Source organism: Eumetopias jubatus, unplaced genomic scaffold (assembly GCF_037043125.1).
Source record: "Eumetopias jubatus isolate StellerSeaLion01/CBP00866 unplaced genomic scaffold, mEumJub1_p1.0 scaffold_10, whole genome shotgun sequence".
NCBI classification, from domain to species: domain Eukaryota; kingdom Metazoa; phylum Chordata; class Mammalia; order Carnivora; family Otariidae; genus Eumetopias; species Eumetopias jubatus.
The window spans coordinates 64,951,613-64,966,410 of NW_028274816.1; the positions used below are offsets into that span (position 1 = coordinate 64,951,613).

Sequence of the window (14,798 nt, forward strand, 5' to 3'; positions counted from 1 at the left end):
ACCCCCTTTAAAAGCTTCGGCCCGCGGTTCGCGGTCTCTTCCTGTCTGTGCCCGGGCAGCGCGTGGTGCGCGCTAATCGACTGTGACGCCCCGGCTGCGCCCTCAGGTGAGGCCGCCGCCGGCTCCGGGGGTCCGAGGAATGATTCAGGATTTTCTGAGGACCCGTGAGCGACCCCCGAGGCTCGGGGCTTCCCTTGGGTGGGGGGTTCCCCCTCTTTCTCCGGAAAAGGTGCTGAGGAACGCGGAGGCGCAGGAGAGTTGGGCTTTCCTTGGTGTCCCGCACCTCCGTACCGTGCCCCGCGGTTTGGCCCCTGCCGCGGTGAGCTGAGGTAGGAGGTTTCCGTTACTCCTAGATGCACGATGCGCTCTCCGGCACGTCCGCCGGTTTCTCGTCAGTAGCAGGTCCTGGTACGTCCTTGGTGTCGGACACGCACTGTAGCCTTTGCCTCGGGAATGTGCAGAGTTCGTGTACTGACCCTTGGTGGCAGGTTAACGTTTCCCTTTCATTCAAGAGGAAGCAGAGTCTGAAGCAGGTTGACTCTCCCGGCGTGGCAGAGCTCGTTCATGACGCGGCTGGGGTTTGAGCTCGAGCGGGGGCGGCGTCAGGGTATTTGGCATCTCCCTTCCAGATGAGGGTCCGTGCAGCCGCTGTTGACCCGGGCCTGCCAGCTCTTGGTTCCCGGGGTCGTCGGTGAGAGGGATGCTTCTTGCTTACATGGCAGCTAAGTGGCTTCTCTAGGACGCAGAAAGATGGACGCAGATGTTTACAGCCTTTCTTGGTTCCACGTACTTCCCGTTCACAGCGTGCGGGTCAGCCTCACAGTGGTGGGTGTGCCTGGGCTCTGATAGTTTGTGTTCCTAGGATGACCGAGTGGGAGACAGCTGCACCTGCAGTGGCGGAGACCCCTGACATCAAGCTCTTTGGGAAATGGAGCACCGATGACGTTCAGATCAATGACATTTCCTTGCAGGTGAGGGGGTATGGTGGTTGTGCTCTCCCCAGTTAGGGGTTTGGGGGCACACAGGGAATCTTTCAGGAGGGGTGACCTGAAACTTGTTGCTGTAGAATCGAAGACGTCACAGGTAAAGGAGGGGTCCCTGGACCACCACACGCACCATGTCTGTTTTTCCCTTGTGTTTGTTTTTTTAATTTTTTTTTTAATATTTATTTATTTGAGAGAGAGAGAGTGAGAGCAGGAACACAAGCAGGGGGAGTGGGAGGAGAAGCAGGCTTCCCGCCGAGCAGGGAGCCCGATGCGGGGCTCGATCCCAGGACCCTGGGATCGTGACCTGAGTCGAAGGCAGACCCTTAACGACTCAGCCACCCAGGCCCCCTCCCTTGTGTTTTGTTAATCGTTTGCTACACAAGATGGTTCCTTTCTCAGGGGTAGCATCACATCCCACAGGGTTTTTGTGTGCATGTTTTGGTTCTGTTTTTCTTTGTGTTTTTATTGTTGTTTGTTTTTGTTAAGATTTATTTATTTACGTGAGAGAAAGAGTGCCGGCAGGGGCAGAGGGAGTCTTCAAGCAGGCTTTCCCGATGGGAGAGGAGCCTGATCCCACAACCCATGAGATCTTGACCTGAGCCGAACCCAAGAGCAAGAGGCTTAACCGACTGAGCCACCCACACACCCTAGTTTGGGGTGTTCATTTGTTGTTGTTTTGTCTCAGATCATTCTTTTGCATCTGGAAATCCAGTTTCCCCAGCCCTATTTGATTTTTGGTTTTGGAGTTTTGTGTGTTTTACTTAGCAAATTTAGGCTATATGTTGTCTAACTTACATCTCTCTTGTACATTATATAAATGTGTCTCAACAGCACCATTTGTTGAAAAGATTATTTCCCCTATTGAATGGTCTTGGCATCCTTGTTGAAAATAAGTTGAGCATGGGGCGCCTGGGTGGCTCAGATGGTTAAGCGTCTGCCTTCGGCTCAGGTCATGATAACAGGGTCCTGGGATCGAGCCCCACATCGGGCTCCTCGCTCAGTGGGGAGCATGCTTCTCCTTCTCCCTCTCCCTCTCCCCCTGCTCATGCTCGCTCTCTATTTCTGTGTCTCAAATGAGTAAATAAAATCTTTCAAAAAAAGTTGAGCATAGATATATGGGTTTATTTTTGGACTCTGAATTCTTTTCCATTGGTCTGTAAATCTATCCATAAGTCAGTACCACTCTGTCTTGATTTACTGTAGCTTTTTAGTAGGTTTTGAAATCAGGAAATCATTAGGAGTCCTCCCAGTTTATCTTAACCCTCATACTGTTTTACAGTATGGGCCTCATTAGGACTTTTTGTGGGCCCTTCATTAAAAGAAATTCTATTTTGTGACTGCATTGGTATAAAGACAAAGTTTGGATTTGATTTTTTTTCACTTTAAAAGAAAACATTTTTTGTTGTGTCAAAACATACCATGAGGGGCGCCTGGGTGGCTCAGTTGTTCAGCGTCTGCCTTCAGCTCAGCAAGCCCCACATCGGGCTCCCTGCTCCGCGGGAAGCCTGCTTCTCCCTCTCCCACTCCCCCTGCTTGTGTTCCCTCTCTCACTGTCTCTCTCTGTCAAAAAACAAATAAAATCTTAAAAAAAAAAAAATATCATGGGATCTAGGCACTATGCCTAGTGGAGGATTCAGTCCTGTTTTTCATCCTGGATGTTTTGTAGAACTGTTTCCCCTAACGGCTTTGTTCAGCAAGGTCCACAGACTTAAAGGGCCAGATAGTGAGTATTTTTGTCTTTATAGGTTAGATGGGGTTTCTGTCACATATGTGTTTACATCCTTGCTTTTTTTTTATGCATCCTTTTAAAAATGTAAAAACAGGGACGCTGGGAAGCTCACTCGGTTAAGGGTCTGCCTTCAGCTCAGGTCATGATCCCAGAGTCCCCCATCAGGCTCCTTGCTCATCAGGGAGCCTGCTTCTCCCTCTGCCTGCTGTTCTCCCTGCTTGTGCTCGCTCTCTCTGACAAGTAAATAAGATCTTTTAAATACAATAAATCTTTTAAAAAATGTAAAAACAATTTCTCACTTTTCCCTAGTGGTCTCTTAGGGGCTGGGGAAGCAGAAGTCAGTGTCATGCCAGAATGCTCTTGTCTTGAAAGATGTGCAAGACTCTACCGTAGAGCTGGACATTTTAACCAAACCCTGCCAAGACATTTGGTGTTTGTGCTTTTTTTCTGCCCAGTGTAAAGCCCTGCATGGAGCCCTGTCTACTTGCCTATTTTTGCAGGTGCTTGTCTCCAGGTAGACACCAGACTGTCATTCTAGTGTCAGAATTCCATGTTCTTTTTCTTTCATGCCTTGTGTTTATAGAAGTATGATGTGTGTGGGGTGCCTCATGTGTTAAGTGATAGAATGACGTTTGGGTGTATTTTACAGTGGAACAGTTGACAGTAGTTCTCTTCACATATGTGTAGTTCCTCTGATTTGAACGCCCCCTAACATTTTGGTGTTTTCTAGACATTTTCTTGAGAAACGATATATGTATATATAGGAAGGATTGTTGGATAATTCTACTAAAACAGTGGTTCTCTGTAGTGATTTTTCCCCCACCCCTTTTAGGTGACACTTGGCAATGTTTGGATACATTTTTAGTTGCTAAAATTGAGAGGGGTGCTACTAGCATACTGGATGCTGCTAAACATTCTGCAGTGCACAGGACAGACCCACAACAAGAGTTAATTGATTTAAAATGTCCATAGTACAGGGGCGCCTGGGTGGCTCAGATGGTTAAGCGTCTGCCTTCGGCTCGGGTCATGATCCCGGGGTCCTGGGATCGAGCCCCGCGTCGGGCTCCTGGCTCTCCCTCTGCCTCTCTCCCTGCTCATGCTCTCTCTCTGTATCTCTGTGTCTCGGGTGAATAAATAAAATCTTTAAAAAAATAAATAAATAAAATAAAATGTCCATAGTACAGAGTTTGAGGAACACTTAAAACTGAGATTATGGGATGGCACCTGGGTGGCTCAGTTGTTGAGCGTCTGCCTTTGGCTCAGGTCATGGTCCCAGGGTCCTGGGATCGAGCCCCACATCGGGCTCCCTGCTCAGCGGGAAGCCTGCTTCTCCTTCTCCCACTCCCCCTGCTTGTGTTCCCTCTCTCGCTGTGTCTCTCTCTATCAAATAAATAAATCTTAAAAAAAAAAAAAAAAAACCAGATCATGGGGCACCTGGGTGGCTTAGTAGGTTAGATGTCTGCCTTCGGCTCAGGTCATGATCCCAGGGTCCTGGGATGGAGTCCCATGTCAGGATCCCTGCTCTGCAGCCGAGTGTCTGCTGCTCCCTCTGCCCCTCTGCCCCTCTGCCCCTCTGCCCTGTTCATGCTCTCTCTCAAATAAATAAATATAATCTTAAAAAACAAAACAAAAAGATCGTAAGTTGTGATATTCTTGGTTCTCCATCCCCCTCCCTCCCATTATAACAGAAGTGTTCTTTTTTTCTTCTTTTCAGATTTTATTTAGTTATATGAGAGAGGGAGCACAGGCAGAGGGAGAAGCAGACTCCCCACTGGCCAGGGAAACCAGTGCAGGGCTCCATCCCAGGACCCTGAGATCATGACCTGAGCTGAAGGCAGATGCTTAACTGACTGAGCCACCCAGGCGCCCCAAGGAATTGCTCTTTTTAGTGACTTGATAAAGTCACTTGTTAGGGTTTTACTTTTTTGTGGCAAGCAGGGCCCTCACAGGCAAGCCACCACAGGTGGGTGAGGGCTGCCCCGAGTGGATGCTCAGTCCCCTGGTTCCTGACCATTCTGATCATGGTCCTTCCGTCCCCTCTCCCTGCTGCCCCAGGACTACATCGCAGTGAAGGAGAAGTATGCCAAGTACCTGCCTCACAGTGCAGGGCGCTATGCGGCCAAGCGCTTCCGTAAGGCACAGTGCCCCATTGTGGAGCGTCTCACCAACTCGATGATGATGCATGGCCGTAACAATGGCAAGAAACTCATGACCGTGCGCATTGTCAAGCATGCCTTCGAGATCATCCATCTGCTCACTGGTGAGGTAGGACTGTGAGACCTGATGAGGCTGAATGCCCTTAGTACACCCTAAAGCCAACAGCTGCCCCGCGGCGTGCATGCCAGGGTCCACCAGGTTTTAGGGGTGAGGAGATGGGGGAGGGATGTGGACTGGATATCAGGTTCATGGCTGCCTTCTCCTAGAACCCCCTGCAGGTCCTGGTGAATGCAATTATTAACAGCGGTCCCCGGGAGGACTCAACCCGCATTGGGCGAGCTGGAACAGTGAGGCGTCAGGCTGTCGACGTGTCCCCCCTGCGCCGTGTGAATCAGGTGGGCTTGGGGCAGAAATTGGCAGTGGGAAGGTTTGAGTCCTGCCTGTGTGTTTTACCTGGAGTGTCCTTTCCTCCAGGAAGCCTTCCTGCATTTCCATCACATTCAGGGCGGATACTAGTTCTGGCCCCGCCTCTTGAGCAACATTTGCCTGAGGCACAGTGTCATTTGAGTGTATATTTTTACATACTGTGTGTGGGTGTGTATTTTTTTTTCCATAGACCATTTGAGAATCAGTTGCAGGCTTTCTAATCATTTCCCCCTTAACATTTTAGTGGGTGTCTCCTAAGAACAAGGATACTCTGTCCCCACCATCACTCTCAAGGAATTTAACAGAGATAGAACTGTTTCATGTTCCGTCACTGCAGCTGTCCGTTTTCAATCAAGGGTCCCGGTCAGGAGCACACACGGCATTGGATTTCACCTGGTGCTGCCTGTGGGCTCCTCCTATGTCTTGTCTCAGTCTCACTGGGCCAGTGGATGGCAGTATGGTAGCCAGCATTTGTTGGTGGGCCTAGGGTACTGGAGGACGATGGCCTCTCTGGTTTGGGGGCATCCCCTGCCCCCAGGCTTAGCTGACCCTTGTGCTCCCTAGGCCATCTGGTTGCTGTGCACAGGTGCACGTGAGGCCGCCTTCCGGAACATCAAGACCATTGCTGAGTGCCTAGCAGATGAGCTCATCAATGCAGCCAAGGTGAGTGTGGACACGGGGGTGGCGGCCAATTCAAGGGGAAGCTGCTCCAATATTCAGAACTAACCATCTATCTCCTTGCAGGGCTCTTCCAATTCCTATGCTATCAAGAAGAAGGACGAGCTGGAACGTGTGGCCAAGTCCAACCGTTGATCACCTCGCTGTGGCTTCAATAAACCTGTCTGCCTTCTGGGCAGCCTCACCCACCTGTGCCAGTGCCTGTCCTGGGGGGGGGGGGCGCGGCGCTGGAGTGGGGATGGTCCCAGTGTCCTGAGGAGCTGCCCACATTCATGACCTGTCTTGGTGTGTGGGGACCCAGGTTCACCAGGGAAATAACTCTGCTCAGGAAGCACCACTGACTCAGAACCATGGCACCCTGGGGTGCAGGCCTGGCCACCTGCAGTGTTCCAGCGTGTTGGAAATGAGAGGGGTGGGGTTGTCCTGGCATAGATGTCACTCTGGTCTGGGGAAGGACTTGGTGTTTATCCATGAGATCTGGGTGGCATCCCTCCATCCTGAGAGGCATGTTAGCATGTTACCTGCAAGCAGCCCCAGGGAGAGGTATCCCAGGCTAGTGGTCTGGGCCACCCTTTCCAGCCCCCTGTCTGCTAAACCAGCAGACAGGGCCAGCCCTGTCCAGTGCTCTGTGGAGTCTGCCCACCTTCCACTCGAGGACACCAGAAGTTCCTCTTTGTTTTGGCCAGGTTCCCCCAGGGGCTCCAGGCTGCCTCTGTACTTTTTTTTTTTTTTTTTAAGATTTTTTATTTATTTGACAGCGAGAGAGGGAACACAAGCAGGGGGAGTGGAAGAGGGAGAAGCAGGCTTCCCGTGGAGCAGGGAGCCCGATGTGGGGCTCGATCTCAGGACCCTGGGATCATGACCTGAGCCGAAGGCAGACACTTAACGACTGAGCCACCTAGGTGCCCCTTCCTCTATATTTTGTGTAGTCATGACGGCAGCCTACCCCTGGGTGCCCACAGAGCCACTGCCACACCAGGTTCTTGAAAGTGGATTCATGAGGTGATGAAAGACTTGGGTGGGGGGTTTTTGCCCACCCACTGGTCCAGACTGTCAATGGCCTGTCCACCTGTGCCATCCATTACGTTCCTGCCGCCCCCAACATCCGGCCAAGGTCAGGCTTGGTGTTCATCCTGGAGGGACCTGTCTTGGGGGCGGGCCAGGCAGTCAGACAAGTCTGACAGGTACCTTGGGAAGCTGCGATCTGAGGGAGTGGTACCAAGACAGCACCCTCCTGCCGGGAGGGGCACCTGGAAGGCAGCTGGTGGTAGGCAGAGGACGGGTCAGAACTGGCAGGGACGTGCCAGCCAGAGGGAGGAGGCACCGACAGGTAGGAAGAGCCCAAAGGCCCGCTGGGGTCTGTCACGGTGGGGAACCTCTGGCACTTGTTCTGGGCTTCCATCACTGCTCTGCTGCTGGGCTCCAGTCCTGAGGCTTGGGTGCCCGCTCCCTCAGCTGCCCCTCCTCGAGTCTTGAATGGACCCCCTAGGGTCGAACTAGTTCTCTTAGAGGCCCCTATCTCTTGCTCCTCTCCAGGTTGGATCCTCCCCATGGCTTGTCTGGGGTCCTTCCAGGGGGCGGGGCCTCAGCTCCCCTCTGCCCCTCCCCTGCCCGGCTAGCTTAGGCCCCTATGGTGGCCCCCGGGTCTGTCCCTGGCCCCAATCTGCGCTCCCACCTCTTCCCCGCCCCTCCTCGAGTCCAGATGCTTCCTCGACGTCCTACCCGGACACCCTGTTTCTCCGCTTCTACCCCGCGAGTCGCTTACTGTGCTATCCTGTCTGCTCCTTGGCTCGACGCCGCCTGCTTTGGATGCCGCTGCTCTGTTGGGCCCTCCCCTCCAGAGTCCAGTCCCTGACCCTCCGCAGACCCCCTTCCACCGCCTGCTTCCCCGGCTGACGGCCCGCCTCCCCCCGCAGGTCCGGTCCGGATGCCCTGCCCTCGGCCTCCCTGGCTTCGCCGCCTCCGGGCCCCTCAGGGCTCAGGTCCCAGCCCCCTGGGCTCGCTCTCCGCGCCCCGCTCCCCCGGCGGGGAGGAGGGCGAAGTCGACGGCGGCCAGGAGGAAGAGGAAGGGGACGGCAGCCCGGGCTCCGGCCCCATCCTGACCCCCGCGCCCCCCGGGGACTGTCTCATCTGTGTGTCACCCTTCGACGGCGTTTTCAAGCTGCCCAAGCGCCTGGACTGCGGCCACGTCTTCTGCCTCGAGTGCCTGGCTCGCCTGTCCCTGGCCACGGCGGGTGGCGGCGACGCGGTGGCCTGCCCCGTGTGCCGCGCGCCCACGCGCCTGGCCCCGCGCGGAGGGCTGCCCGCGCTGCCCACGCAGCCCGGCCTGCTGCCCCGCGCCGCGCGCCCGCCGCTGCGGCGCCAGGGCTCGGTGCGCTTCGACCGCCGCCGCGGCCTGCTCTACCTGCGGCCGCCGCCGCCGCCGCCCGGACCGCGCAAGGGCCGCGCCGCGCGCCCGCCGCCGCCCCCGCCGCCGCTGCGCCTCGGCCGCCCGCTGTCTCGCCGCCTATCCTTCTCCAGCCCGGCCTGGGCCTTCAACGCGGCAGTGGCGCTGGCGGTGCTGGTGGCCGCGGGCCTCGTCGTCTCGGGTGTCTACATCTTCTTCCTCATCCCCCACGCCGCCGCCTCCGGCCCCGTGCGGCCCCAGCTCGTGGCGCTCGCCCCGGCGCCCGGGTTCTCCTGGTTCCCGCCACGGCCCACGGCGGGGACACCCTGGACGCCGCGCCCCGTGGGCCCTGACCTGGACAGCGCCCTGCCAGGGGCTGCGGAGGACACGGCGGAGGCTGAGGGGTTGCTGGACAGAGCCCCGGAGGGCATGTGGGGGCCAGAGGCTGGCCCGGGCTGAGCTCCGCGGGCCCCGGGTGGGAGGAGGGTGTGGGGGCCGCGGTGAATGCCTCTGTGCTGCAGGTCCTCTCTCCGGGCCTGGGGACCTCCGTGTCCTCCTGGCGGGGGACCTGCCAGGATCACTTGCCTTGATCCTAGGGGAGGCCTTAGCAAGGTGCATGGAAAGCACCCATTTCTCTGAGGGGAGGCCTAGGGGGATCATTCCAGGCATCATCACCACGGAGCAGGGACCCTCCCAAGGAGCAACCCCTGCCTTCATTCCCACAAGGGCCCTCTGGGAGCACCCATGATCCCAGTCACTGTGGGCATCCAGCTCAGGCTGCCCTGACCCCCATCTTTGACAAGGTCCTTCTGGGGGGCACTCCTAAACCTCGTCTCCATGGGAGTCCAGCTAGGGAGCCCTTCTGACCAACATCGCGCAGGTACCCTGCTAGGGGCACCATCCGCCCCTGCGGAGGGTCCTGCTGAGTGCACCCCTGGGTCATCATCGGCCCCTGGGGGAGAGTCCTCAGCTAGCAGCTAGGGCTGAAGGCTCTGATTTACTCACCCTGCGGGCTCACTGCAGGTGGCTGGAGGCCCCTATGTTTGGTGGCAAAGCTGCTACTGCTGTTAGTCTCTGGTCATAGACCCCTGCCTGGCCCATTGCAGCCCTCCCCACCCCCACCAAGGCTGTGGAGTTTATTTTTCACTCTGCTGCATGCAGGTTGGGTCTGGGTGGGATCCAGCTGTTTCCATGCTGGTCCTGGGTTGTCTTTCTGCACACATGGCTGGGGCTTGGGCTTGAAGGGGCAGGGGTGCCCTGGCCAGGGCTGAGGAGGGACACATAGGGCCTGAGCCTCTAAGATTAGCTCCCACTCGGTCCTGAGCACCAATTTGCAAATGGGAGCCTCAACTACTGCTGTGGGTCGTGGCTTCTGGGATCCTCCTGACACGCTGTGGGGCAGCTGTGGTCACCAAGGCTCAAAGACAAGGTTGTCCTCTGGGTCAGTGCCACATGATTTTGGGGGTGGGTGCTCCTGCATCTCCCTGGCCTGCTAGGAGACATCCTGGCCTCTCTCCCTAGGTGCTAGAACCCCCATCACCCCCATTTCCACTCATCAATTTCTCGGGGCCAGTTATGACACCTCCTCCTCCAGGGGTCCATCACCCTTTTTTTGGCATCGCTGTTATTCCCCTAGGTGAAGCCTCAGCCCTGGACAGGAGCCTACAGGGAGGGCGGCTCTCGGGTTCCCGTCCTCCTCTCAGAAGCCTTCCTGGGTTAGTCATCACAGGGTAGACGGCTGCCACCCTCTACACAAACTGAGTACAGGCCTTCTGTTTCCCCCCAGGCTCTGGAGCCCACATCCTGTCTCCCTTCACCCAGGGTCAGGGTTCTGTTTTGTGGGTGGGAATGGGGCTGGAGGGTTTGTTTTGTTTATATGTGTGTCCTCAGTGCCTGGCATACGGGGGGTGCCAGATAGTTTTCTGGGGAGTGACAGCCTTGCAGGTGACCAAGAGGCAGCCTGGGAATGCCTGTGGGCACTCCAGGCTCAACTAGCTCATAGCCACCCTGGTCTAGGCATGTCAGCGGAGCTCCTTTTGATGGGAGGCGCTGCTTCCGATTGGGAAGCCAGAGGGGGCCCATCAGGACATCCAAGGGGGGACGACTCGGTCATGCCGGAGCAGGGTTGGTGGTCTAGATTAGTTTTCGCTGACTGCTGCAACAAATAACTGAGTTCCTTAGAAAAACACACATGAATTATCTTATAGTTCTGCAGGCCAGGAGTCTTGAAATCATTTTTACTGCTAAAGTCAGGTGTCCTCAGGGCTAACTCCTCCGGAGAGTCCAGGAGAGAATTTCCTCAGCTTTTCATCTTCTAGAGCTATATATTCCTTGGCTTCTTTCTCTTCCTTCATATTTTGTTCTTATTTTTTAAAGTAATCTCTACGCGCCATATGGGGCTCCAACTCACAATCCCAAGATCAGGAGTCCCATGGTTTACTGACTGAGCCCACCAGGCACCTGTCTTCCTCTGTCTTCAAAGGCAGCAGCATCGCGTCTTCGAAAGCTCTGACTGTCCTGCCTCCCGCTTTCACTTATAAGGGTCCTGTGACAACATTGAGCCTGCCCCGATAATCCAGGATAATTTCCCCAGATCGACAGCTTAATTTAATCACATCTGCGAAGTCCCTTCTGCCACTTAGGTAGCAGATTCACAGATTCTGAGAATTAGGATCTGGCGACCTTTGGGGGCCATGGTAGGCTTACCACGGGGTCTCCGATATCCCTCTTCTCACCCCTTCCCTCCTCCACCCCAGGCTGGGAGAGCGGGGAGGGGCAGAGGTCGGGCCCAGCCAGGGGAGTCGGAAAGGGGCCCTGAGCTGGTGGTGCACAGAGGGGGGGAAAGAAAAGGCTCCCTGCCTGAGGGTGTTCAAGAAAGGCTTCCTGGAAGGAGACCTGTATCTTCGCAATAGCTGGCATCAAGGAGAGGGACCTGGGGCAGTAAGGGGGTGGCTGAGGGCAGTGGGCAGGGCTGACCCCTCCCCTCATCCTAATTAGCTTCCTCCTGGGGGTAAGGAAAGTATGGCTTCTCCATTCTCCCAACTGGGAGACAGAGGCCCCAGTCTCTCCTCCCTTAAAATGCTGATGGTAGATCCCAGGGGTCCTGAACATTCCCGTCTGCTAATTACTACCTCCTGCCCACCCACTGCCCACGAACAAAGGGGTTGCCTGGGGCCAGGGTGCTGGGGGCCTCCTCCCCACCCTTGCCTCCAGCCTCTGGGGCCACCCTCCCTGCCCTCCCTTTGCCTACTTCAGCCCTGCTGCATAACCTGCAGCGGGCTCGCTCCTCCCCCCATAGGTCCTGGTGCCTGTGAGAACCCAGAGAGGGGGAGTCAACCTCAGTGCCTGGCATGGTGCCAGAGGTGCCAGACTTTGGTTCTCTCTTCTGTAAAATGGGCGACAATAAACACTTTACTTGCAGGGAAAATGAGTTAATCTACAAGTATTTATTTTTTTTTTAAGATTTTATTTATTTATCTGACAGAGACACAGCGAGAGAGGGAACACAAGCAGGGGGAGTGGGAGAGGGAGAAGCAGGCTTCCCGTCGAGCAGGGAGCCCGATGCGGGGCTCGATCCCAGGACCCCGGGATCATGACCTGAGCCGAAGGCAGACGCTTAACGACTGAGCCACCCAGGCGCCCCTACAAGTATTTATTGAGCAATCGAGCACCCGCTGTATACCAAGGGTGCACTGGGGACACCTCAGGAACAAGGAGGGCCCTCACATGGCAGATGACGTCCAGAAAGCTGAGCAGAGGAGCCATCAACTTGGACACACCGCCTTCCCTGTCAACCTCGTGGAGTCCCCAGTCCCCCAAACCTTTCCCAGGTTCTCCCCCAGCTCTGCTCCCTTTGCCCCTGGAGGGACACCAGGTGCTCCATTCTACAGGGATCTGGCCAGTCTCTCCTCACGAGAGTCAAAGAGGCCCCTGTCCACTCCTCACCCTCCCCAGCCATCGGGTCATCTTCTTGTGTTGAGGCCAAGAACACAAGGGCCACGGGGGGCCCCCGGTGGACCCTGAGAGGGGCAGTGTCCAGACTGACATATGGGGAAACTGAGGCTGTAGGGCTGGGCAGGGTGTGGATTCAGACTGGGACCAGAGAGCTTTCTGCAAAGCACCTTCTCACTTCCACATCCTGGTAGGGTAGCCTTGTTTTTTTCTCCCCACTTTCCCCCCCATCCTGCAAAGTTCTCTCTCCAGGAGGCTTCCCTCCTCAGTAACACCTGCACACAAACCAGGGGGGCTTGGGGGAATTTCTAGCAATCCTGGCTGGGGGCTACTTGAGTGTCCTCACAACGTGGCAATTGGCTTCCCTCAGAGCAAGTGAGCCAAGAGAGAACAAAGACGAAGAAGCCCCAGTGCCTTTTATGACCTAGCCTCACATTCTGTCATCTCCCCCATATGCTATCGGGTACCCTATTCACTATGGAAGGGAACTAAGTGAGCGTGTGAATACAAAACAATGAGACTCATGGTGGTCATTTTGGAGGCCGGCCCTCTACCTAAAGTGGAGTCACCAGCACGGTCCTCCGTCTTCTCTAGCCAAGCAGCCCTGTGCCACTCCCTTGGACCTGCTCTCCCGTGAGAGAGTCCCAGGTGTTTGGTTCAGGTTGAATCCTCAGGGTAATGACCCTGTCACCCTTTTTGTGAGTGTGGGTGAGGGAAGGGAGAAGCCAGTGCCAGCCACAGTAGCACCAAGTAGGGAGTGTGGCAGAACCAAGGAGAGACGGCGAAGAGTGTCTGGCTTCGTTCTTACCTGTCTCCAGGCTCCCATGTCTTAAGGGAGCGAGGAAACATGGAACCGTGGGTGTTGGCGGGGTGGGGGGGGCGTTGAGGGTGGTGGCATTAGAACAGCTCACTCTTTTCCAGGCCCGTTGCTCTCCGATTTTGGAGGAGTGGAGTGAAGCATTGTAGTGGTTCAGACCTGGACTAAGCACCTTCCTGCTGCCATCTGTAGTGTTTCCACATCACCGCTGGGGGGGGCACGCAGGGGGGCAGCAGGTGGCGAGGGTGCTAGGGACCAGTGGCCTGTTGAGGAATGTGTCTGAGATCAGAGATCTGTGCAGGAAGCTGGATATGCTGCCCTCACTCTGTGCCGTCCGGAGCCAGCTGGCACCGATTCAGGGGCCTAGTGAGGCGCCGAGGCAGCTTAATCGTTTCGTAGCGGAAGCATGATTCATCCCAGGATCTACCCTGTCCTACAGCCTCGGTGAGCCACTGCAGTCAGCCCTGCCCACTGTACCACCAAATAAGAGTGTCTTTGTGCGCCTGGAGGCTCGATCCACACCAGGTCATCTATGCCAACAGTGTGATTTATGGTGGGGGCTTTAGGTCATGCTGCATCGGTTTGCTCCATGAGCCAGAGACTGAGGAATAAGGTCAGTTACACGGGTGCTGCACGACTTCGTTACTATTTCCCAGTGAAGACCCTGGGCACCAAGGGTTAGGTGAGTGCACCTGGTGGCAACATTCCATATGTGTTGTCATATATATTGTTTCTGGGAGAAGTGAGTGCTGCATGTGACTCCCCTGGGAGAGGACACCCGAAAGTTCGTGCCCAGTCTACCCTAGTAGTCCCTGTTCTATGTGCCTCTTTCCTTTGCTGGATGTTAAATTATATCTTTTCACTACAATAAGCTGTAAATAAGGGGCGCCTGGGTGGCTCAGTGGTTAAGCGGCTGCCTTCAGCTCGGGTCATGATCCTGGGGGCCTAGGATCGAGTCCTGAGCCGGACTCCTGCTCAGCAGGGTGTCTGCTTCTCCCTCTGCCCACCCCCACTCATGCGCACCCACGCGCACGCACTCTCTCTCAAATAAAATCTTAAAAAAATAAACTGTAACTAAGAATATGACAGATTTTCTGAGTCTGTGAATCTTCCTAGTCAATCTTCAAAACGGAAGGCTCTGAGGCAACCCCTGGCTATCCTGCAGGGCTTGGCATGGCCGCCTCCTACCAGCTGCTGACCTGTGACTGGAGGGGCACCCCAGCAGTCTTCACTCGCAGGCAGTGCTGGGCCGGTCACACCGTAGCTGTTAGGTATGGCCACCTCTACCATTTCCCTCTCTAGCAAAATCCTTCCATCCACTTTTGTTTTACATACAGCTTTTGCCAAGCTCTGGTTAAATTCTTCAGCCCTGTAACTTAAAAAAAAAAAAACAATTTTTTTTTAAGTTTTAAGTAATGTCTGTGCCCAATGTGGGGCTCAAACTGATGGCCCCCAGATGAACAGTCATGAGCTTTACTGACTGAGCCAGCCAGGCACCCCACCTCTGTAACTTCTTAATCAGGAGCCGGAAAACTTTTTGTGTAAAGGGTCAGACCATAAATATTTTCACCTTTGTGGGCTGTGCAGTTTCTAGTTACTATTCAACTGTCAGTGTAGTGGCCAGTATCTAATTACAAAAAACAGCTATTTTTCTCCACAAGGATGTGG

General features: G+C 55.3%; 2 protein-coding genes across 2 annotated transcripts; both read left to right on the forward strand.

Moving 5' to 3' along the window:
- Positions 1-6,160, forward strand: RPS5 (ribosomal protein S5). Its single transcript, XM_028093364.2, has 6 exons — positions 1-106; positions 863-971; positions 4,771-4,980; positions 5,139-5,267; positions 5,863-5,961; positions 6,043-6,160. Exons 2-6 carry the CDS (start codon positions 864-866, stop codon positions 6,109-6,111), a joined length of 615 nt encoding a protein of 204 aa, XP_027949165.1. The 5' UTR covers positions 1-106; position 863; the 3' UTR covers positions 6,112-6,160.
- A 1,743-nt stretch (positions 6,161-7,903) lies between these two features.
- On the forward strand, positions 7,904-8,866 carry RNF225 (ring finger protein 225). Its single transcript, XM_028093362.2, is given in 1 exon segment — positions 7,904-8,866. A coding segment is annotated over 1 exon segment (963 nt).
- The last annotated feature ends 5,932 nt before the right edge of the window (positions 8,867-14,798 follow it).

Bases quoted from the DNA above. Each gene is read 5' to 3' on its own strand.
- RPS5 (XM_028093364.2), top strand. From the start codon at position 864: ATGACCGAGTGGGAGACAGCTGCACCTGCAGTGGCGGAGACCCCTGAC. The intron at 4,981-5,138 runs GTAGGACTGTGA...GCCTTCTCCTAG, and splicing joins TCCATCTGCTCACTGGTGAG to AACCCCCTGCAGGTCCTGGT. The intron at 5,962-6,042 runs GTGAGTGTGGAC...ATCTCCTTGCAG, and splicing joins AGCTCATCAATGCAGCCAAG to GGCTCTTCCAATTCCTATGC.